Source organism: Pithys albifrons, chromosome 15 (genome assembly GCF_047495875.1).
Source record: "Pithys albifrons albifrons isolate INPA30051 chromosome 15, PitAlb_v1, whole genome shotgun sequence".
In the NCBI taxonomy this organism is placed as follows: domain Eukaryota; kingdom Metazoa; phylum Chordata; class Aves; order Passeriformes; family Thamnophilidae; genus Pithys; species Pithys albifrons.
In genome coordinates this window covers 2142718-2166851 of record NC_092472.1, presented here as the reverse complement: position 1 = coordinate 2166851, position 24134 = coordinate 2142718, and the positions used below count along the sequence as shown (strand labels likewise).

The 24134-nt window shown below is 50.9% G+C and overlaps 1 protein-coding gene across 3 annotated transcripts in view; it reads left to right on the top strand.

The window, feature by feature from the left end:
* The window catches only part of SIL1 (SIL1 nucleotide exchange factor), a 105677-nt gene that overhangs the window by 23698 nt on the left and 57845 nt on the right, over positions 1–24134 (top strand). For all 3 annotated transcript variants that reach the window (XM_071570443.1, XM_071570446.1, XM_071570444.1), the window contains 2 exons: positions 1130–1244; positions 4933–5068. In XM_071570443.1, the coding sequence (XP_071426544.1) occupies positions 1140–1244; positions 4933–5068 (241 nt within the window). In that variant the 5' untranslated portion in view covers positions 1130–1139. The remainder of the gene's footprint in view (positions 1–1129; positions 1245–4932; positions 5069–24134) is intronic.

Below are 24134 nucleotides of genomic sequence, written 5' to 3'. Positions count from 1 at the left end.
GTTGGTGCTCCTGTGAGCACGTTTTCTGCCTTGTGGAGCAGGACGTGGTTGCTGCGGGGAGGGGAGAGCCTGTGATGCGATGTGCCATCCTGATGGACAGCAGGGAGCAAGGAAGATATTTCGGACTGCATGTATGGGAGGAGATTCTTTAAAACCTGGATAGGAGTAGGAGCAGACTTGATGGAGGGATGAGTAATGAAGGAGTGTTTGAACGGAACTAATCAGCCCCATCTTCTTTCAAAGGACCTCATTTAGTTTAATTTAGCAGCGTGTAAATTTAGAGCCAATCAAAGGGACCACTTGTGCAGCCTGTGTGCTGGCAGGCTGCTCGTTCCCTACCCCAGCAGCGAGCGGGGGGTGGGCTCGGAGCCGCGTGCTGCGACGCGCCGGGGACACACGTGTGTGGCTACACACACAGCGCAGGGGCACGAGCTCTGAGCCAGGGCACTGGCACCCACAAGACAGGACCCCTCATTCTGCCCCCCTCTGCGGTTCAGGAGGGGGTCTGTGGTGGGTCAGGGTGGCTCTGTGCCACTGGGCTGCTAGTGGGCCCTGCAGGTGTGGTCAGAGCCAGCTCCTGAGCTCGTGGTTTGGGTGAGCAGCAGGGAAAGCCTTGTGCTGCAGTAAACCTTGGTGACCTCTGCAAAATGTTGTTTTCCTTAAGAAAAACCTACATATGGATTAGATAAACCCCTGATCCTTGGACAGCTGGTAGTTTTGTTTAATTTGAATTAACGCAGCTACTTCTTTGCTTAAAAAGAGGCACAGGCACAGGCATAAAAAGCCTTCGCAGTATTGCACTGATTTTTATTTTCCCCTGTAGTTGTCATGCATGGCACTAACACAGTGATTTTAAACAAGTCTTGCAGGTCTCTTCATATCTTCCAGGAGAGATATAAGCCCCTGTGGGGTCAATATAAGCTACTTTGGCATTACCTGTCACAAACTCTATTAGCAGTGAGACTGGCTGCCTCATAGGACCCGTGTGCTCACACCTCGAGGAGTTCTGCTTCCTACGGTGTCACACCCCTGAGCCCATGCTGTGCTGCAAAGTGTTGTGTAAAGACTCCTGAAACCTGTGAAAACACAGCATAAAACACTGTCGTGTTTGTTTTCCTCTGCGTTTCAGGCTGGTGGCAATGTCTCCTTGGGCTGGTCTCCTCTGCACTGCTGCCAAAGTCAACCTGCTGGTGCTGCTGGTTGCTGTGGTGTTCTCCTGGTCAAGCCTGAGCGACAGAGTTCCTGTAAGTGTTGGTTGCTGTGGCTGGGAGCTGTGCCACTGGGTGTCTGGTGGGGTGACAGCCTCCCTGAGCCACCTCTGGAGCCCAGGAGGGCGTTGCAATGGTTGGTGAATCACCTCTAAGAGATGGGAAGGGGGGACTTCAATTAAGTTCCTGGTTGTGCATCTGTTGAGTCACCAGAAGTGAGTCAGGCTTAGGAGAGCATCCTGTCAGGTTCTTGGGTCCCCTGTGCATGGATTTTGCTCCTTGCAGTGTGACTTGGAAGCTGCAGTTGAGGTGAGTGGGGTCTGTCTGCCCCTTTGCACGTGTGCTGAGTGTAGAACTCCCTGGGTTGGATCCTGCTGCTGGGCCCTGAGTGCCAGGCCCTGGAAAGCTCCTTTGAGTAGAGAGTGGTGGGTTTTTTGTCAAATTAATGCTGTGGCTTAAAACAGGGGGTCCCACAGAGCACTGGCATAGGGGACCACCAGACCCTGTATCCCTGGACACTTGCCCTGCCCTTGCACTGCAGTTTGCTGGGCTGTTGGTTTGGGATGCAGCTCTCAAGGGGCTGGGCTGTCACCCACAGCAAATCAAGGGACAGATTACAGTGGGAGCATTTTACATCAGTGCCTCAGGCTCACCTGGAGTCATGTAGTGACTTGTGTACCAGCTAAATTGTGGCAGCAGGCCCAGGGCAGGGACTTTCCCCCCGTGCTGGCACTGCTGAGGCACCTCCAGGGCTGGGGACAGTTCTGGGCCCCTCAGACGAGAGAGACACTGAGGGGCTGGAGTGTGTCCAGGGAAGGGAATGGAGCAGGAAAGGGGCTGGAGCACCAGGAGCTGCTGGGGGGAGCTCAGCCTGGAAAAAAGGAGGCTCAGGGGGGACCTTCTGGCTCTGCAATCCCTGCCAGGAGGGGGGAGCCGGGGGGTTGTCGGACTCTGCTCCAGGAACAGGGACAGGAGGAGAGGACACGGCCTCAGGCTGGGCCAGGGCAGGGGGGACAGGAGGAGGAATTTGTTGCTGGAAAGGGTGGTCAGGCACAGGAAGGGGCTGCCCAGGGAGGTTTGGAGTGCCCAGCCCTGGAGGTGCCCAAGGCAGGACTGGCCGTGGCACTCAGTGCTCTGGGCTGGGAGACAAGGTGGGCATTGGGCACAGAGTGGGCTCCAGGGGCTGGGAGGGCTTTGCCAAGGTGGGCATCGGGCACAGGGTGGGCTCCATGGGCTGGGAGGGCTTTTCCAAGGTTCGGCATCGGGCACAGGGTGAACTCGATGGTCTTAGAGGCCTCAATGGTTCTGTGAATGATGAGGTAATACATGTTTATTTCAGGGAGGAAGGGGAGGTAGAGCTCACACATCCCAGCTGGAGACTGAGCACTGGGACAGCTATCCATTGATTCCAGTGATATGTGCTTGAAGGGGCAACAGCCTGATGGGAAGTTCAGGCAGGATTAATGCAATGGGGGGGTTACCCTTCCATCACCTTTCCCTGCACTCCCTTCCAAGGGCTCCACAGTGGTCACATCCCTCCTTGAGTGCAAGGAGTGTCCCAGACTCTCCCTGCTCAGGCTTTTCACCTTATTGCCCTGGATTTCAGACCAGTCAAGCAAGGAGGCTTTTTTTCCTTTAAGAAAACACCCATTGTTCTTTAGAAAACATCTTTCTCCTTCTTTGGTTATTAAAACAAACCAAAAAGGATTTTACTAATTTCTGTGTAAATGAAGACTTGCTTGTGTTGTGTTGCCCAATTTTGCCAGAGGCACTAATGAAAATGGGGTATTGCAAAGCAACTGTGGCCAGGCAGTGACAGTAACACTTAAATGAACCAAGTCACATCCTTTTATCCTTACTGAGAGTTTAAAGCCCAGCACTTGTCCTCAGCAGAGCTGGTAAACATCAGCTGTCTCCATTAAGTGTGTGAGCAGCTCCAGCCCTGGGAGGCCCGTTTGGTGCATTTACAATGCCTGTATCACCGACTCCCTCTCGGATAATCACAGAGCCGTGGAAATAAGCTAAGTAATAACTGCTCCACTCACTCCTTTTCAGTCCCATGGAGTCTTGGCTTGGAAAATGTTAACATTGATTTTCATCTGCAGAACCTGGGTTTTTATGGCTGTGATTGTTCTTGAGCTTGAACATTTGTTATAATTTGAACAATACCCAGCCCCTGATGCACTCAGTGAAAGCAGGAGTTAAGCTCTGTTTTCTCATGCATTTCTGAAGTTGCATTCCTTTCTGACAACTAAAATTAAAATATTCTATAGGTTTGTCAGCTATATTCATATGCTGCCACAGTCATGGAGCATGGAATTGTTTAGGCTGGAAAAGCCCTCTAGGATTGTTGAGTCCAAGCATTCCCCCAGGGCTGCCAAGGCCACCACTACCCCATGTCCTCAAGTGCCACATCCACACTGTCATTGCTACTGTTTGTGTTTTGCTCAGGTTGACATTTCTCTTGCTCAGAAACACTCTCCTAGGCTGGAAAATGGATATTTATGTGCAGAGCATCCAGATTCTGGCAGAAAATACACATGCAAGGAGTGGAAGAAGTGAAGGCAGCACGTGGCACAGAATTTCCAGTTAACCTCTGGGTTTACTTATTTTTTTCCCTGTGAAAACATTCAAAGGATTAATATCCAAACACTTCATGAAGTGAGCTGTAACTCTGTTCTAATTGCCAACAATTAGGAATAATCTTTCCCTCTAGGCTGGTTATCTGAAATTATTCAGTGGGGCTGAATTGGTGATCTCGGGACCCAATAACATTCCCTTCAACAGGCACTGAGCTGTCCAGGTGATAAACCTGGATCAGTTCATCTCCTGCTGTTCAGAGCAGAGCAGCACAGACCAGGTTCCCCTGCTGTGACAGCACCAGGTTGTTACTATGCACTCTCCATAGTTGTACCCATTGCAGTTTTACATGACTCCCACCAGCTCCCTGGGGAGACTTTCCATTGAGCAGCGAGGTTTCCACACACCAAGGATTTCTGTTCCCTGCTTTTCATCATCCACGTTTTTCCCTGTGTGTAACGTCGTACGGCTCGTGCTGGCTGCTCTCCCACACCTCTGCCATCCATGCTGCTCTTGCCATGTAGGTGGTGATTAAATCCCTGCCTCATTGTTTTAGAAGACTTGGAGAGCACTGGGAACGTGTGGAGAAGAGGATCCTCGCGTTCGTATCGTGTGGGCAACTCGGTGTGTTTTTTCCTGTGTCCTATTTTGGAAATAGCTGAACTATTTTAGCTGAAATCTTCTCCAAGCCTGAAATAAGTGCATTTAAGAAAAAAAAAAACAACCAACAACTAACAATCCTTGAGGCATTCCACTCGTGTGGAAAATTTCAGCTGAAAAAGTTAAAAGTTTGACATATTTTTAGGCAGGGGAAAACGGGGTCCTTACGATGTTACGCAACCCTAATAATAGCCAGGGCTCCTGCTCTGACTGAAGCACAGGTGAGGCTCTGTGAAAGCTGGTTTGGAACCTGCAGCCTGCCCTGGAATAGGAAATCAGCTGCGTTGCTTTGTTCAGCACAAATGTCATGCTAGTTATGCATGTTTAACCTTTAATATACTTTAAATCTAAATTTAACCATGTGGAAAGAATCTTGGATGTCAAAAAAAAAATCTGCTGGCGAGGGAAAAAATTCTGTATTCTCAGCCAGCACTAAATTACCCAGATGCAATTGCTAATGAGCTGAATCTCTTCTCTCCAAAAGGAGTTTGCCCTTACAAAAATAGAAGAGAGCGACATAAAAGATGACAGTGGGAACGAGCCGGTGACAGAAGATGACGCTGATCCTGAAGACCTGGAAGTGTTTTACCCCACACATCAGTGGCAAACCCTCCGTCCAGGTAACTAATTATAGCATCTCTCTGGAGCCCCACCTGTCAGCACTGACAGGAGCCTTGCAGGCACTCACATACCTGCTTGTTCCCATGACAATGTGAGCTTCTGCTGATGTTCAGATAAAGAGATGAGGACTCAGTGACCCAGCACAGGGACCAGAGGCCACAGCCAAAGCACTTGGCAAGAAGAGTGGTTGCTAAAGAGCTTTCAGGTCACTGGATCAGAGAGAGTGGGCTGCCAGCCCTGGTGTAGGTGGTGGGGTGTCTCTGTCACTGCCCCCACAGCCCTGTCTCTCTTTGTGTGCTTGTCAAGGGACAGATTTTATAACATTTGTTGGCACGTGCATTCCCAGGTCTGCTGTGCTCCAGTGTGGGCTGGTGGAAACTGATTAGGAGCTGTCACTGTAGCACTGCACAGCTTTTTAACAATGGGTTTTCTGTTCCTTGGCTGTTTGAAATCCAGCTTTTATTCCTATCTGTGCAAGCCACAAAAAAACCCTCTTCCTCTTTCTTTTTGGGTCGGTGTCTTTTCTTAGACATACACGGGACACGTATGGTGAGAGAAGCCCAGTGGGGCAGACTGGGTTCACTGCCAGGGCCCGAGCACTGGGGACTCTGGAGGGGCCAAGCCCATTCCAACACACACACAGATGCATGTGTGCATACATATTCCAGCAATTAACCTGCCTCTGGGGCCCTGAGCGAGCTGTTTAATCCACTTGTGCTTCGCTGTCCTCATGTATATGCAGGTGTAATACCTTCCCACCTCACAAGGGTGAACTAAGTAGTAATTAATTTTTATAAAGTGCTCTGAATTTAAGAGCTTTATCCTGTGCTCAGTATTATCATTGAATGAGTAAGTATGGGTTCCATTTGTCTTGAAATTTCTGCCAGATATAGCAGAATGACTTTTCCAAATGTAAATCTTTGTACAACATAAATGGCTACAAAAGCCCCAATGTTTCACAAAGCTGCAGTATATACTTATATTCCATTTCTATACCATTATGTATGGAAGGCATGTGGTGTCCCTGCTGATTATTCAGCCTTGCAGATCCCCACCACCCTTGTTGGAGTAGAATATGTATATCCTTGCAGTCATTATAAACCTCATTGCAGGGTTTGTTCAGAAGCACCTTCTCCCTTGCTCGGGTGCCTTATTCCACTTTATTTTTGTAGTAATTCCACGTGGGGTGCTTGCAGTGGGGAGCTTGTCAGCATTCACAGAGGAGAATAAGTTTGATTGCTCTTGTGAAAGCTTTCATGGTGCTCTGCCTCACTGTGTAGCTGCTGCAGACCCCCATTTTGGGTGGGGGGCAGGTTTGGGTGGGGACATGTCAGTGATACCGAAGGGGTTTTTTATTTTTGATTTTTTGATTTTTATGGATTTTAGAAGTACTTGTAACTGTAGTAAAATGTAAATTTAGTATGCTAATATTTCTGGCAGCTTAAGTTCATTGTTTATACATCCTAACCCCAGCATATATCAGTAGCTCAAATTCCTTTAGTTATTTAGTCTTGTTTAGACTCTCTTCAAGGTAAAGAGCTGAAGGATATCAGAAGGCCTGCAGAATGAGACATAAACACAGGGCAGAGTGACCCAGAAATCAGAACACTGGAAAACCTCCAAGAGCCTTTTGTGTGCTGAGGGAGAGGAGTGCTGATGAAGACAGAGGGTCTCACCGACCTCAGACTCAGTTCCTGGGGGTGGGACTGGGGCTGGACCAAGAGATGTGTAAAGTAATGATTGGAGGGATCATATTATAAAGCCATGGGAACTAGGGCTTGGAGAGGCACGTGCATGCCATCATGTGTTCCTGTAGGCAGTAGGCCTGATATTAAAGGATTTTTACTTTTTATCTTATCCCATACTAAACTTGGCTCAGAGTCCTGCTTTGTTGGGGACTGTCGTGGCATCATCAGCAAGAGGAGTCTGCCTTGGTGTGCCCCTGCCAGGCTGGGGCCTGTGTCCTGGGGGTTTCTCTGAAGTGACAGCTGTGTGTGGGCTGGGCCCTGCACTGTGAGCACGTGTGTTCCCCGAGGCTGGGGGACCTGCTGCCAGCACGGGCCGTCCCTGCAGCCTCTGGGCTGGAGGCTTTCCCCAGAGGGAGCCCAGGACAAGGATCTGCAGGACGTGGGAAGCAGCTGGTGTGGCTGCACAAGCGGTGTACCCTTCAGACCTTTGGCAGAGGCACATGCTTAGCAGTGTGTCAATCCAGTGGTTCTGCCTGTTCCCATGTTCTCCAAGGGTTCCCCTCCCGGGCAGAGCTGTGGCTGGGCTGTGCTCAGTGCTGTGCTCTGGCTCCCTGCCTCGCCAGGATGCCCCCGTGCCTCTCCAGTTGTACCCCTGTGGCAAATTAGCCCAGTCTCCCCCAGGGAAGCAAATGTCTCGATTTAAAATCTGTATCTTCAGTTTTGAACACTGGAAGGGAGCTCAGAGTTGTGTTTCTCCCCATCTGGCTCCTGTTTCAACTTGTTCCTGTTCGGAGCTCACCCAGGATTTCTGTGCTTCTCTACAGTCGGGCAGTAGCTCATCTTTTATAGATGTATCCCCAATTTTCCTCTGCTGTGTTTCTAGTTCCCTGTTGCTAATTGCATCAATCCATGTTTCCACTCAGACTGCAGCAGTGTCATCAACCTGTAACCTGTCAGATCCCCCCAGCAAATTCGATTGTCACTGTATCTGTAATGCTGCTTTGGGCGCTCCTCCCTCCCCGCCTGTGTGAGCTGGGTTTTGATCAAGTGCTTTCTTGCACTTTGAGCACACTTCAGGCTGCTGGAGGTGGCTGGATGCAAACACAGAGAGACAGTTGCCCTAAGAGCTCTGCCTCCTGTAATCTGGAAGCAAGATCAGTTGTCTCTTCTGCCAGGCAGCCGCAGAGCTGACGGCTCTGGGAAGCTCGGTGAAACTTCACAAAGTCCTTTAACACTTTGTTAGGCATTTCTTCTTTCTTACTTGGCACTAAATAATGCACCAGGTGTAGCTGGCTCAGACAGAAAGGAGATGTGTGCCTTGGAAAGGCTTCCAGCACCTCTGTTATTGCTCTTTTTCTGGTTTAATCTGTGAGGCTTTTCCTTCTGTCCATGGTTGGAGTTCAGGAACCTGGAGGCTACTTGGGTTTCAGTGAGAGGGATTGCAGCGTCCTCTGGCTGGAGGTTCACACCTCAGCTCAGAGTCTTCTCGTGGTCAGGTAACTGTTCCACCACTGACACAAAATTTTTCTGCAGCTGTGCTTCCTCTGCTCTCTTTCCTTTTGGAATACACTTTCACAGGTGATAGTTCCCTTGGGAGTTGGAACCTCTCTGGAGAAACCCAGCAGAGGTGACTTTTGCTGCTGTGTAAATTGAGCTCTGCCAGGCACATGGAGGTGGAATCTGTCAGTGCACAGAAACACCTGCTGCCTTTCAAGGTGATCTTGCCTGATGGTTATTGCAACCAAAGGCTGATTCTTAGTCTTTGGGGTGGCAGAGATGAATGGAAGTGTTCACAAAACAGGTAGATGTGGTGCTCAGGGACATGGCTTAGTGGTGGCCCCTGGCAGTGCTGGGTGAATGGTTGGACTCAATGGTCTGAGAGGGCTTTTCCAGCCTTAATGATTCTGTGATGGTTTTCTCCATCATTTTGACAGTTTTCTTGGGGGTTCTGTGTATAAAAGTGTTTCCTTCACATTTCTGGTGACCTCAAATCTGCCATGCAACATTCCAGAGCACACACCTGCTTTGTTTCCTGGGAATTACCTACTTTTCTTATTTGAGCATTGTGTTTCCCTCTGTTTTATCACTGCTGATGATGAGTGGAAGGTGGGCTCTGTCTCTTCCCTGCTTCCTGATGTGGCAGAAACTCACTGGCAGGTTTCTTAGCTGGGAGTTGGGAGCTGGGAGTTAAGGAGTCCAGTTTCCAAATCCAGATGGACCAAGCAAGAACCTCATCTGCCCAAACTATCAAAATATTTACAGCCAACAGTGGGGCACAGAGAGGGCCTTTGGTCCACAACAGCTCCCTGCAGACTGGAGAGATGGAGCAAAGCCTTGCACTGGCAATGGGAATGTTGCAGCATGGATCTCTCTGGGGTTTGGGTAGAACACCCCAGTGTCCCAGGGCAGAGCTCTGGGCTTGGCTGGCCTGTGCCCTCAGAGCCTGTGCCGACACTGCAGGGACTCCCAGCGTTTGTGCTGCCCACAGTCATTCCCAAAGTGCCTGACCATATCAGGTGAGAACTGAGGAGCCATGGCTGCTGCTGTGGGTCAGCCTGCCAGAGTGAAGCTGATCTGAACATGCTGCTGTTGCTGCTTCTGCAAAGATGAAACCATCTTATGTTCAGCAGGAAGTTGATGATGTGTTGCTTAGCGTTTAAATATCCATGGCTGCAGCTTCCAAGGATCCTTGGGCTGGTATCTCTGCTGTTCCTACTTATCTCATGTCTTCCCCCATCTCATTTGCTGAACAAACAAGGTTTTGCACATGTGGAAACACAGTTCTCAAGGCACTCATGCTGGGGAGGAATTTTCAGAAGCTGCTTTGAAGGACTTGCTGTGATTTTGGAAAGAACAGGACTTGGGATAGGGAATAACTGAGTCCAGTTTTGTTGCCAGTTGTCTTTGAGGAGGTTTTGGTGGCCAAATGAGCCAGCACTGCTCTAAGCCAAGAGAGGGTTTCTAAAGCTGGGAGAAGGCAGCAGTGGCAGGAGGGATCCCTCAGGGTTCCTGTGCCAGGGCCTGTCCCACAGCCTGAGTGAGTGACGAGGTGCTGTCTGGGGGCTCTGGCTCCTGCTGCTCACCAGAATGTCCTGAGCTACAGCAGCTCCTGCTAATTGCTTTGCTGAGTTAATGAGGGTCCAAACCAAGGGCTTCTCAGTGACCTAGACCTAACTCTGACAGTGGTGGGCAGGTCTCTGAAATATTTATGTCAGCATGGTCAGGAGAGGGCTGTGAAATACAGAGTTAAACCACCAGGGTATGCTCGTTTTTGCAAAGTTTGATGTGTGTAATCCAGGAAATAGGAGCCTCATCAGATCAGCACAAATTTGCATATAGAGGGGAGGCAAATGGAATTTTAAAAACCTCATTTATACCAGATGAAATGCATCTTCTCTTTTTTTTTTCATAAAATGACTTGTTACTGATGTGCAGAGGGGAAAAATCTTGACTGTGGAGTTGTTATATTCCTGTCTGGCCAGCGACAGGAGAGCTGCAGGGTGATTACAGCAGGTAGGAGAGGCCAAGCTGGCTTGAGAGCAATTGCCAATGTTCTTGGAGGCTGAGTTATGGCCACTGGTAGCTCTCCCTTGGCTTGTTTTCCATCTGACCTCTTGCATATGAGGCTTTTCATCTCTTAAATGCATCTTGTGCCTGTCCTTTTTATTGCCATCTGCCTTCATGGTCTCCTCTCTGAGCTTCCTCATCCTCGTGGGCTTTGCTTTGCCTCTCACCTTCACAGCTCAGGATCCACAGAGTCCCTGACACTGTCCCGTGCTTCATTCCAAGTCTTTGGCACAAATGCCAAGGCCAAAACTCCATGTGCTGCTCCTGGCTCCGGTGTGGGGCACTGTCAGAGAAAGAAGTCACACAGAGCACATCTTCCAGGCTTTAGTTGTGGTCTGTGTGAGAGGAATAACTGTGTTCTCCTGCCTGTTGTTGGTGAGAGGCAGGACTGGGGCTTGCAGATGCTCAGACATGCAAGCAGGTGGTTCCCAGCCCTCTGTTTGAGCAGGGAGTGTTTGATGGACACCAGCTTTGGCCATGGAGATGCTGCCTGTATGAGTGTGGCTCTGACAGGGCAGTGCTGTCACCTGTCCCAGCCTTGCTCCAGGTTATCTGCTTGGATATTCTTTACTGGCAGGTTCCCTGAGGTGGGAGGTCACAGAGTCACAGAATGTGCTGAGTTGGAGGGACCCACAAGGATCACCCAGTCCAACTCCTGGCCCTGCACAGGCCCATCCCCAAAAGTCACACCCTGTGCCCCAGATCATCATCCAAACACTCCTGGAGCTCTGGCAGCCTTGGGGCTGTGCCCACTGCCCTGGGGAGCCTGGTCAGTGCCCACCACCCTCTGGAGGAAGAACCTTTTCCTGAGATCCAACCTAACCCTGCCCTGACACAGCTCCAGCCATTCCCTGGGTGCTGTCCCTGGTCCCCACAGAGCAGAGCTCAGTGCCTGCCCCTCCTCTGCCCCTCCCCATGAAGCTGTCCCTGCAGTGAGGTCTCCCCTCAGTCTCCTCTTCTCCAGCTGAACACACCAAGTGCCCTCAGCTGCTCCTCACACACTGCCCCTCCAAGCTCTTCCCCATCTTTGTGTCCCTCCGTTGGACACTCCAATGGCTCAATCTCTTCCTTCCATTGTGTCCCCCCAAACTGCCCCCCCATTGACAGTGAGGCCACCTCAGTGCAGAGCAGAGCAGGACAATCCCCTCCCTTGACTGGAGGGAATGCACAGCTGGTCCCTCTCAGGCTGCTCCTCATGGTGCACACAAGGGCTGGCCATGCCATTCCCAGCATTCCAGCCAGAGCCAGCACTGGCAGTGCTGGGAATGCTGTAGCCTCAGCCCTGTGTAGCTGAAACACTCAGGAAACATTGTGAGTGTGAGCTGAGTCCTCAGGCACACAGATGACCCATTCCAGGAGAGTTCAGAGCTGCAGAGCCATTGCCATTCACACCAGGAAATGGGAAAACATAGAAAATAACAGAATTTATAGGCCAGTCACTGAATATGCACATTAAAATTAAAACAAAGACTCCCACTTTGTAAAACCCCCTCTGCTTCTCCAATTTGACAAGTGCAGTAATGCAGTTTTGATGGTACATTTTCTATCATAATGTAACTGCAGTATATTTTATATATGTATATAGCATATGCAGTACATATTGTATATTTTTATATATGTACATGGACAGGCTGAGAGAACTGGGATTGTTCAGCCTGGAGAAGAGAAGGCTCCAGGGTGACCTAATTGCGCCTTCCAGTGCCTGAAGGAGCCAACAGGAAAGATGGAGAGAGACTCTTTACAAGGGCCTGGAGTGCCAGGACAAGGGGGAATGGCTTCCCACTGCCAGAGGACAGGGATAGGTGGGATATTGGGAAGGAATTCCCCCCTGTGAGGGTGGGCAGGCCCTGGCATAGGGTGCCCAGAGAAGCTGTGGCTGCCCCATCCCTGGGAGTGTCCAAGGCCAGGCTGGACAGGGCTTGGAGCACCCTGGGCTGGTGGGAGGTGTCCCTGCCCAAGGCAGGGGTGGAACAAGGTAGTCTGTCAGCTGTGGCTTCCAACCCAGGCTATGATTATGTGATGCTGTGCTTAGATGCAGGCAATGTGAGACCTCAGAACTGTGTAGCCTCTGGTCCCTGACTGTTCTGGGAGCTGGGCAGTGATGGGCTCTGTGTGTCAGTGCCCTTCCCCTGCAGGTCTGACTGGGCAGCATTGCAGGGGTTGGTGGCTGTGCCCTGCCCCAGCACAGCAGCAGGGTGGGCAGCAAGGTGGCACTCTGTGGGACACGAGCATGGCCAGGTGCTGGGCCAGCTCACAGGTTTGCTCCCTCTGTTTTCTCTCTGCTTCTCCTTGACCTGGGAGTTTTGGCAGCCACTGTTTTCCAGCCCATCCATGAAGGTATCAGGTTCAGTATTTGTGAAATGAACTGGGATGTAGTTTTTTTCCCCTCCAAATCTGGATAATACTTGTCCTCTGTCATCCCCAGGAGTGCTGGTGTCCTGGCAGCAGCAGTGTTGGTGTGAGAGAGCTCTTCCTTTACTGCTTGGATTGCTCACAGTGGGGCTGGGGTGGGTTTGTGCTGTGTTGGGGTCAGTCCTGTCCCTTACTGGGCACGATGTTACTGGTCTCATCAAACAAACTGGTTATAAAAGTCTTGTGCAGTGATGCACAAAGTGCCAAAAACTGATGGTGCCTTTGGGCAGGTGAGGTGAGTTTGCAGTGTCTCTGACAGAGCCATGGGCTTGGGTGTGGGGCAGAACCAAGACAACTGGTTTCTGTGGTGTGTTCTGGGTGACCAGGAGCAGTCACAAACCAGGGGATGAGGTGCTGAGAGTCAAGTGGCAGTTTCAGTGCAACAGGAGGAATTTAAGCTGCAGCTTTCAAAATAATTTCAAATTCAGCTTTAATGATGCTCGGGCTGGTGGTGGCACAATAGCAGTAGACACAAGCAGTGGGAATCATTCCTGTGGTTAAATTTACATTATTTGGAGGGGGGAAAGTGCTTTGAAAGAAGAGGCACTGTTTCCCAGAGAAGACATTTCTCATTCCTCCCTTTTATCTTCCTCCTGCCGAGCTGGGGGTGCTGTGAATGTGTGAGCTGCTGAGAGGTGCTTAAATGTGTGCTGGGTGATGAGGAATATCTTGCTCTGGTTTTTATGTGCAAGCATGCTGTATTTTCTGCAATAACTTTAATAACCTTCGTGTGGCTGTTTAGAAGGATGAACCTCATTAAAGAAGAGGTATTTAATAACAGGCCTATTTTTATCTCTGTCTTTATCTAACAGTCTGCACATTTATTTCAAGCTTGTAACAGTGCTTTGCAAGAAAAATGTTCTCCCTCCTGGAAAACGTTTTGGGAGTGCATCCAGCCTTGGTTATCTGAGTTTCCAATGTGTCTATCATCCCTCCTCCTCCTGGAGGCAGCAAGCCACACCAGGACCTTGGCTGCAACACTTTTCTTGGGTGTTATGGGAGAGTGGTTTCAAAAAATATGACTTTGGTTCCAGAGTCACTGAAATGGTTCTGAAGGTTTAATCACATACAATAAGAGCAACTGCCACACACTTCAGATCTGTGATCTTGTGTTGTGGGACAAGCATTCCAGGGCTTGCAGCACGTGCTTGGTTTGCCATGGGTCTATCTCTCTTCCCACTGGAACCCTGGGGGCTGCTCTGTGACACTGAATTCCCACCAAAGCACCATCCAGAGGCTGGAGATCAGGTGAGCCACCCAGCTGCTGCTGCTCCAAGAGCAATTCTTTTCCTGGTTTGGGAATGGTTTCCTGGGCTGGGTTTGCTGCAGGTGTGACTGTCCACACGCTCTAGGAGAGGTTGGCAGCTCTGGGGGTCAGGCATTCCTGCAGAGGGTGTTTTTTTCCTAAATTTGCAAATTTATCCTGTCATTTCACAAATTAAACCCTGACCTAAGGCATCTTGCAGACACTGTTTCCAGCCCCCTGTCCTGTCCTTGTTCTTGTTTGCTGGCAGTGATGGAGGCAGGTGATCTGCCCCAGCCCTGCGGGATGCACTGTCTGTCCTGTTCCTCCCACATCCCTCCCTTTGGCATTGCTGGCTCTGTTTCCAGACTGCCTGCCCTGACTGAGGGTTCCCTGGAGCAGCTTGGGCCAAGGTGACCATCTCTGAGCCCCTTTCCCAGGACATGTGTGGCCATAAGTTCTGGGAGCTGCTGGCTTTGGTCCCTGGGATGTGTGAGGCAGGTGTTCCAGAAGCACCTGGAGCTAATCCCTCCTTTTCCTTGCCATTCACTTTGGTTTTGCAGCGTTATCTTTTTCCCTGATTAGGAAGAAAGTGTTTCCCAAGGCCTTGCTCAGGCAGTTCCTCCCTGCAGTCTGCCCTGGGCTCAGGCCCTGCTTACTGAAACATTGACAAAGCTGATTCTGGGTGGACACAGTCAGAGGGTTTTTCAGGCAATGTTGGCTCCTCTGAGGAATATTTCACCTGGTCCTTCACAGTTCATGCCTGCAAATTAGTGCTCTTGCTTATATGGGACTGCAGCTTTTTTCACCTTTTATTCCCCCTAATTTACTAATTTCCCCATATATTTATTTATAGGGTCATGGTAGCAACAGGTGTGCTTCTTCCACAGACCCTTCCAGAGCCATGTGCTGTGCCTGCTCCATTCTGGTGTACAAGCACCCTGCTCCTCTGAGGAGAGCTCTGAGCATCCATCCTCCTGCCCTGATTGAGCAAGGCATTTTCTCTGATCCCTGCCCTCTGGTCCTTTCAGAATCTGCAGGGAATTTGGGACATAAATTAAAAAGCTCTTTGAGGTTTCTTGAGGTGTAGAAGCTGGTTTTGCATTTGCTCTTACTTGAACACACACAGACAAATGGCTCTGCTTTACTGAAGCAGCTTCCTTTGGCATCCTGAGGAAGCTTCCAAGTTAAAAAATAAATATGGCTCTATTTTTCCAGCTTTGCTTTACCAGCAAAAGCTTGGGAAAGAAATATAATCTCCTTGGGTCTGTCCTGATGTATTGTAGAGCTAATTCCCATTTATTGCAAGGCCTCTTCCACGCTGCATTCACGTTTAATTTTTTATTATGTGTTTACACTTGAAGGAGGAAGTGTGGTGGTGTGGGAAATTCTAATGAGGGATAACATTTCTGATTCCAGAAGTCTTTCTTCAGTCCAGAGATTCTTCTTCCTCCTCTCTCCTTATTTTTCTGCCTGCTCCTTAAGACTGCAGGAAGTTTTGCCTGGGTCATTCACTTGCAACAGGATGTTATGTGAATACAGAATTAATGTATGCAGCCTGTCACTTGGAATTGCTGCTGTTCTGCTGCTGCAGAGCTCCCAGGGCTGCAAAGTCCTTGCAAGTGGCAATAACAGGAATGTGCCTGTGATCCTGCAAAGTGAGAGAAGGAACCTGGAGCTGTGTGTCTCTCCCATCACTGCAGGGTGTGAATAAATAGATCTAATCAACAATTTGCATGGTAGCCCCGGACCAGGTTTTATTTTTAGGATGTGTCATTGAGCCCAAGTGAAACCTCTCTGGTTCTGGGCTGCTGGTGTTTCTAAAAGCACATTTAAGTGCTCACCAAGGTTGTATTTTAAGCTGCATTTACATTTTGATAGAATCTGCTGCTTTTCTTATTTGAAGCAAAGCCCACCTGCTCTTCACTAATTACACTATCATTTCACCTGCTAACCAGGGTGCTACTAATTACAGTTATCTCCCTGTTCTGCAGCAGATAATACACAAGAAATTGTTCTCCCTGGCTGTCTCTGGATTAGCTGGAACTGTAAGGAGGTGACACATGGTGACAGGTTTTACAGGTGTAGTGAAGGTATTTATGGAGTGTCTGATGTGAAGCTGGAGGAGTGGCTGCTGCCTGCTTGGCTGTGCTGCCCTTCCCAGGCACCTCCACAGCAAAACATGGTGAAAACACTGTTTAAACAGGAAAATCTGGTTTCCTGCAGGGTGGTTGATCACTGGAGCAGGTCAGCTCTGCCAGAGAGCTGGTGGAGTCTCCAGCACAGGAGACATTCCAAGCTGGACACAGTCCTGGGCAACCTGCTAGAGGTGACACTGCCTGAGCAGGGGTTGGACAGATGATCCCAGAGGTGTTCCCAACCTCAGCTGATCAGGGACTGTCCAGCAGTGCCTCTTCTAAGACAGAAGATGTCATAGAATCATAGAATTGATTGGGTTGGAAAAGACCTCCGAGATCAGCAAGTCCAACCCTTGATCCAACCCCACTGTGATCACCAGCCCAGGGCACTCTGTGCCCTGGGCTGGTGATCACAGTGGGGTTGGATCAAGACATGGTGGATTCTCACTCAGTGCCACATCCATAGAATCATAGAATGGACTGGGCTAGAAAAGACCTCTGCGATCATCAAGTCCAACCCTTGTCCAACTCCAGTCCCTTTACCAGATCATGGCACTCAGTGCCACGGCCAATCTCAGGTTAAAACCCTCCAGGGATGGGGAATCCACCCCCTCTCTGGGCAGCCCATTCCAATGCCTGAGCACTCTCTCTGCAAAGAATTTCTTTCTGCTCTCCAACTTCAATTTCCCCTGGCAGAGCTTGAGCCCATCGTGCCCCCTTGTCCTATTGCTGAGTGCCTGGGAGAAGAGACCAACCCCCATCTGGCCAGAACTTCCCTTCAGGTGGTTATAGACCAAGTCATGGTGCTTCACAGAGCGCTGCAAACCCTGCTGGTGCAGCTGATTGTGGTCTCTGCCAGCATCAGCTGCAATCTGAGTGGAGCACACATGGCAGCAGAAAGGAATGTCTGAGCTCATCTGGGGGTCTGTGGGTCTAGAGGGCTGGAGCCAGGAGCTGGAGGGAAGGCTCCCTGTGGGACCAGAGCCTTTGCTGGAAGATGAGCCAAGAAGCTTTTCACTTGGCTCCTGTTAAATCATCATTCCACCCCCTCTGATCTCTTCACATGCTCCCTAAACCTTTGGATTTCATCCTAAAGTGGAAAGCACTTGTCCTGCAGGAGCAGGGTGAGGCTGCTGAGGAGAGCTTGTAGCTGCTCCTCTGGGGAAAGCCCAGCAGGGAAGCAAGAGAGGATGGATCCCCAAATGCTCCTCCAGCCCAGGCTGTGTCAGTCAGAGGTGTGAACACTGCATGAGGAGGAGATGTACACGCCCTCCTTCATCCACCATGAGCGTCCTCAGGTCAGGTCAAACCACCTCTACCCTCTGTTTGTACTGTTTGCTCTCTGCCAGACTTGATAAACTGATTTGTGTGGGGTTTTTTTGTTGCCATTTTTTTATTCTAAAGAGTATTAGAGATGGTTCACGTGTTTTTTTCTGTGTCCTCTGCAGTGCAGGTGGTGCAGGCAGGGATGGGATGATAGAACCTTTATACCTGTCAAGTCTCCTTCCATACCCAAGGCATTGCCCAGTGATTTCCCTGCAGGCTTAGGAATGCTACAGCAGGTGGAACAAGGAGCTCAGTGAAAACCATGCTCAAGAAAGATTGTATCCATGCTCTGAAAGCCAGCTATGGAGTCATGAAAGTACCTGTTGCAGTGGTGGCAGAGCTGGGAACACTGAGTGGGGATGTTCCCTGCAGTTCTGGCACAAGGAACTAGAGGACTGCTGGTTGTCCATGGTCCTCCATGAGGATCTCTGGTTCTCTGTGGTCCTCCATGAGGGTCTGTGGTTCTCCACAGTCCTCCATGGGCACCTCTGGTCCTCTATGAGGATCTCTGGTTCTCTGTGGTCCTCCATGAGCACCTCTGGCTCTCTACGGTCCTTCATGAGGATCTCTGGTTCTCCATGGTTTTCCCTGAGGGTCTGTGGTTCTCCACAGTCCTCCACAGGCACCTCTGGTCCTCCACGAGAATCTCTGGTTCTCCATGGTTCTCCATGAGGATCTCTGGTTCTCCACAGTCCTCCATGAGGATCCCTGGTTCTCCATGGTCCTCCACGAGGACTTCATGACGCCTTGCACAGAGCTTGCTGTGACGCTGGGCAGGGGCTGCTGGTGCTGCTCCTGGGGACTGTGCAGCAGTGATGCTTGGCCCTTCTCAGTGTGTTTATGCTCCAGAACGTCTCTGGCCTGAAGGTACCTTCCTGCAGCAGCTGGTCCTTGTCTGCATCACTTCCCTTGGTGGAGCTGGCACAAAACCACGGCCCTGCTGCCTCCCAGGGATCGCTGTGAGCCAGCACAGAGGGGACAGGCTGGGCAGTGCCTGGGCAGCGCTGGTTTAATCATTTATCCATGTTCATGCCACCAAAGCTGTCCCTGGGTGTGTTTGGGGAGAGTTGGCCCCAGCCATCAGCTTGTCAAGGTTTGCAACACTGGCAGCTGGGGAGAAAACTGTTATTAAGTGTAACATGGCACCTTGGATACTTGAAAGCATGGGGAGACAATAAATACAGCCTTCCCTAATGCCATTTTATAGTGTCACTCTTCAGAATTTATTAAGGCTTAGTTGCAGCCATGCCTGCAGCTTCTTCTGCTTGAATCAGTAAATTGTGTTCATTATCTCCAGCTCTCGCTTTGACCTACTGTGTTTTAAAAGAGAGGAAACATTGGAGGCGTAGGGACACCCCAGTTACTTTCTTTGGCAGCTGTTTTTTAGTGTAAATCCAGCTTTTCTCAGGTTGGCTGCTGACACCCTGGTCAGTGCTCAGGCTGCAAATGGAACTGTGCCCCTGTCTCCCATTTTTTGTCAGGACAAATCACAGCAGCACACTGTGTACCCCCATGCTCAGCATTTAGCTCTCCAGGGTGGAGGGATATGAGTTCAAGCCCAACCTTCTGATAATTTATTATGTTCCTTATGCTTAGGGGCAAAATTTAAGTTGCCAGAAGCAGATGTTTGCTTGCTCCTTTTTTAGCTCTCAAAGTACTTTCTGTGTGCTTGATTGATGGATGTCCCTGTTATACATTAATAGCTGGGCTTTGCAGAAAGCTGTTATTACCAGGAGAATCTGGTGAAGGTTTCAGTTTTTCTTCTAGCACTGAAAATCCATTATTAATGTCTTTTTGGGGAAAAAACCAAGCTTCAAATCAGGCGTTTTGCTTTGCTTTCTCAGGCTCCCTCACAACTGTCTTCTCCGCGGTGTTTTTAAAATCAATATTACAAGTGTTCTTTATATTTTACTGGGGGGTTGAGGGTTTCTGCGTCTGGCTATTGATTTCTAATTGTGGTGCAGGACATTTGGGTGCACACGGATTGCTGTGTGATGGATGGCTTCATATGTGTTTTCCTGATCATCACTGAGTTGGCTTTTTGCACTTTCCCTCTTGCTGGATGCTGCTGCCGAGCCTGGAAGCTGCCAGGGGAGCTGGGAGTGCAGTCCTGAGACACTGAGCTTGGGACCATTCATTTCATTTTGGTTTTGGTTTTAGACACAGAGGCCTTGTGAGGTCCCCTTTTTGTGTTGTCTTTGCAGAGTTGTTCTGCCCTGGATTCTCATCCAGCTTCGTGTTCTGCACTGTAGGAGCATAAGAAGTTGTCCTGCACCTTCAGCTCTTTGGGTCAGCTCTTCTGGCAGATCTTGGCACTTCAGAGCTGCGAAACCATTGGATCACAAAATTGTTTGGGTTGGAAAGGACCTTAAAGCCCATCCAGTCACACCCCTCCTGCCATGTGCATGGACACCTTCCACCAGCCCAGGTTGCTCCAACCTGGTCTTGGACACTTCCAGGAATGGGGCAGCCACAGCTTCTCTGGGCTCCCTGTGCCAGGGCCTGCCCACCCTCACAGGGAGCAATTCCTTCCCAATATCCCACCTAACCCTGCCCTCTGGCAGTGGGAAGCCATTCCCCCTTGTCCTGTCACCGCATGCCCCTGAAAAAGTCCAAGTCTCAATGAAATAATAAAAACACAGAGCACATCTGTAGCTGCTGCAAAGCTGGATTTACAGACAGAGGCTCTTGGAGCACATCAGCATGGATGGAACATGGGCACATCTGTGTGAGAGCTTGTTGGCACCACAGGAGGATGTGATGAGTGACACTACTGTGGCCAGCACAGGTGCTCCAAAGTGCTTCCAGGCCTCCAGGGGGGCTGCAGCAGGGAAAGAGCACGTAGTGACAAGGACAGGGGCCCTGGATGTGTGTGCTTTAGAGGAGTCCTGGAAACATGAAGGAGGAAGAGCACTGATGGAAGTTTTCTGTGCAGGGAGGGTTTGCATGGGGAGCAGGGAACTGTCCCCCTCCAGGGCTCTCTGGGCAGGAATGGATGTGCTTGCCCTGCCTGTGGTCAGGCAGCATCCCAGCCCTCCATGCACTGCCAGCACAGCTCCAGGTGTGCTGGGGCTGTGGCTGTACCCACAGGCAGGGTGCAGGTGGGCTGGGTGTGCAGCACATCGCTGCAGCTGGATGGGAGTGTTGGCTGGAGGGGCTCGCCTGCAGCAGGGTCCCAGACCTCAGATCACACCTTGGGGAGGCCAGGTTTGGGCTCTGAGCAACCAGTTATTGCAGTTCCTCCGTGCCGGGGTCCAGAGCAGGCAGTGGCAGGGGTGTTGCTACAGAGAAATGAAGAGTGAGCAATTCAGATCTCTGTGGGATCCTGTGAGACTGGGGTAGCTCTCAGCTAAGAAGCAGCAAGGAGCACAGCTGCTGCTAGGAGGTAGGGAGGAGGTTACTCCCCAGGAATTCACACAGTGGTTTCTCACAGGACTCTGCAGGTTCTTGAAAACATCTAGGATAAGTTCTCCAAAACACTGGACTTGTGAGGTACGGGTTATAACCAGTAGGGGTTTGCAGTTGTGTGGTGTGAGGTTCAGTTTAACCAATGGTACCAAGCTTTAGCTCTATGTAAACTGTGTGTGGTGTGGAATAAAGTGGCATTCACTCGATCTTACTGATCTGTGTGTGGTGTCCAGTTCCTCCACCATATATTTATTGTTTTCTTTAGCAGCTGTGCTGGTGCCCAGGGCAGACAGTGACAGGGGTGCTGGTGCCCAAAGATGGCAGTCGCAGTGGTGCTGGTGCCCAGAGCAGGCAGCGTCAGCGACAGTGGTGCTGGTGCCCAAGGCAGGCAGTGACAGAGGTGCTGGTGCCCAGAGCAGGCAGTGACAGAGGTGCTGGTGCCCAGAGCAGGCAGTGACAGGGGTGCTGGTGCCCAGAGCAGGCAGTATCAGTGGTGCTGGTGCCCAAGGCAGGCAGTGACAGGGGTGCTGGTGCCCAGGGCAGGCAGTGGCAGTGGTGCTGGTGCCCAGGGCAGGCAGTGTCAGGGGTGCTGGTGCCCAGAGCAGGCAGTGTCAGGGGTGCTGGTGCCCAGGGCAGACAGTGGCAGTGGTGCTGGTGCCCAGAGCAGGCAGCGTCAGTGTCAGTGGTGCTGGTGCCCAGGGCAGGCAGTGACAGTGTCAGGGGTGCCCAGAGCAGGCAGTGTCAGGGGTGCTGGTGCCCAGAACAGGCAGTGGCAGTGACAGGGGTGCTGGTGCCCAGAACAGGCAGTGACAGGGGTGCTGGTGCCCAAAGATGGCAGTGTCAGGGGTGCTGGTGCCCAGAGCAGGCAGTGACAGGGGTGCTGGTGCCCAAAGATGGCAGTGACAGGGGTGCTGGTGCCCAGGGCAGGCAGTGACAGGGGTGCTGGTGCCCAGAGCAGGCAGTGACAGGGGTGCTGGTGCCCAGAGCAGGCAGTGGCAGGGGTGCTGGTGCCCAGAGCAGGCAGTGACAGGGGTGCTGGTGCCCAAAGATGGCAGTGACAGGGGTGCTGGTGCCCAGGGCAGGCAGTGACAGGGGTGCTGGTGCCCAGAGCAGGCAGTGGCAGGGGTGCTGGTGCCCAGAGCAGGCAGTGGCAGTGTCAGGGGTGCTGGTGCCCAGGGCAGGCAGTGGCAGTGGTGCTGGTGCCCAGAGCAGGCAGTGACAGGGGTGCTGGGGCTGTGCCCCTGGGCAGCAGCAGCACAGGGTGTGTCAGGCCCCCAGTCCCAGCTGTGCTGGTCCAGCCATGCTGACCAGGCCAGCAGCTGGGGGGGAATGGCGTGCACAACTCTGGGCAGGCTGTGACCTTGCCTCTGGAACTTAGTTAGCAATTCTGGTGATGTTCTGGAAACGAAAATATAATTCAGGCCACCTTCTCCTCCAAGCTGACCCTGAGAATCTGGGAGAAGAGCTGCTGAATAATTAGGGGCCTTTTTTTTTTACTTTTTGCTGGAGTTACAGCTCAGTGTTGAACTGTGCTGTGAAGTGTCATTAGTTCCCTTGAACTGATTGGTCTGAGTGTACTTTGCATTAATATAATTACGTAAATTGCAGTCTCATTAATCACTGTGGGTTGCAGCACATCCCTGTCATGCCCTGTTGTGCGGGTGGTTTGCATGGTGGGACCCCTGGAGCCCTGGCTGGGGGTGAAGGCTGTGCCTGGGGCACTCCCCCTCTGCTCCTGTGCCCAGTTTAGCTGTGCTCTATATTTGTATGTGTCTCACCCTGTAAGATCTGGAGTGTTTGCCAGCGCTGCAGAGAGCAGCCTCCCCTCTGCAGAGGAGGAGAGGGAGAGTTTGTCCCAGGGGAGTTCTGCTGGCACACAGCCCTGCTGCTGTCACTCCACTTTGGGCCCGTGGAGGTCCTGGAATGGCAGAGCCCAGACTCCTGCAAGTACCTGGAGCCTGAGCTCTTGCACAAGGGCTGCTGCAGAGCTGTTTGAGGATGCTGTGGCTCTGTGTCTGTGGCAGAGCTCTCAGCCTTCCTGGCAATGTAAATTCTCCTGGCTGCATGCTAAAATTACACTGAGTTATTGATTTATCTTTGAGAGGATTTCCTTCCCGAGGGACATTTCTGGCTGTTGTAATGATTTAGCTCTTGTACAAGTGCAGAATCCGTGGCAGAGCCGAGCCACCCTCCTGCCCTCGCATCTGCAGCTCAGGGTCGCGCTCCCTCAGGCTCCCTTTGCAAGCTCATTTCTGTTCCAAGGCTGGGACAAGGTTATGTGGCTGTTATTTCCCTCTAACAACTGCAAATAAAACAGTGTTTTCAACTTCACTGGCAAAGCTGCAAGTCTTGGACAAGCCTTTGTGCCATGGCACTTGATAATCTTGGATAATCTTGGATGTGTTGCAAACACAGCTCCAAACCTGGCACGTGGAAAGCATGAAGCCATGCCAGCATTAGTGCCCCCAGGCTCCTGGGAATGTTTTAATTCCTTAAAGCAAGGTATGATGGGAGCAGGATCATGTGAATGCTTTTTTCCTAGAGCTGCAGGGTACAGCCTCTCTTTCCTTTGCTTTCTCCTGACTCACCCATAGAGCATCTCTAAAATCAGGCCAGGCAAGTTCAGATTCAATCTCATGAGGACCCAAAGCTGTACTCTCCTCTTCCCCTTGGTGCTGAAACCACGGCCACTGGTTGTGGCTCAGCTGGAGAGCACCATCAGTAGAAGGACCTGACCTGGACCAAGTGTTTTACCTCCTCTGTGCCTGGGAGATGACCAGCTCTGTGTCCCTGGGTGCTCACTGAAGCACCTCCCGGGGTGTTCCTGTCTAACCCCACAGTGGTTTGGGCCCAATCTCAGCTGCACAGTGATGAAATGTGAGGCTGCTCATGCGTGTGTGTTATAAAACAGTATCCCCCAATTAGGCCCAGAGAGAATGTCAATTTATTTTCCTGTGAACCAAATGTGGCACAGCTACTTTCTTTCTCAGTGATCTATCTGTGAGATAAAACAAGTCCTCGGCGTCTGTCTTAAATACTGCAGTGTTGACAAGTTCTCTTGACAGAAATTAGGCTAATGTCCCTTACGACTGCAGGAGCTGTAGGAGCGAGGCTTTAAATTGGAGCTTGGGAAAGCACTGTACCAACGTGCTCTCCAAGGCATCTTCTCATTCCAGCTTTTATTATCCAAATTTGTTCTCACTCTGGCTCGGCAGTGTGGCTGGCAGGCTGGTTTCTCCAACGTGTCCTGCTGCTCTCACGGCCAGGCGGGCCGGATCAGGCA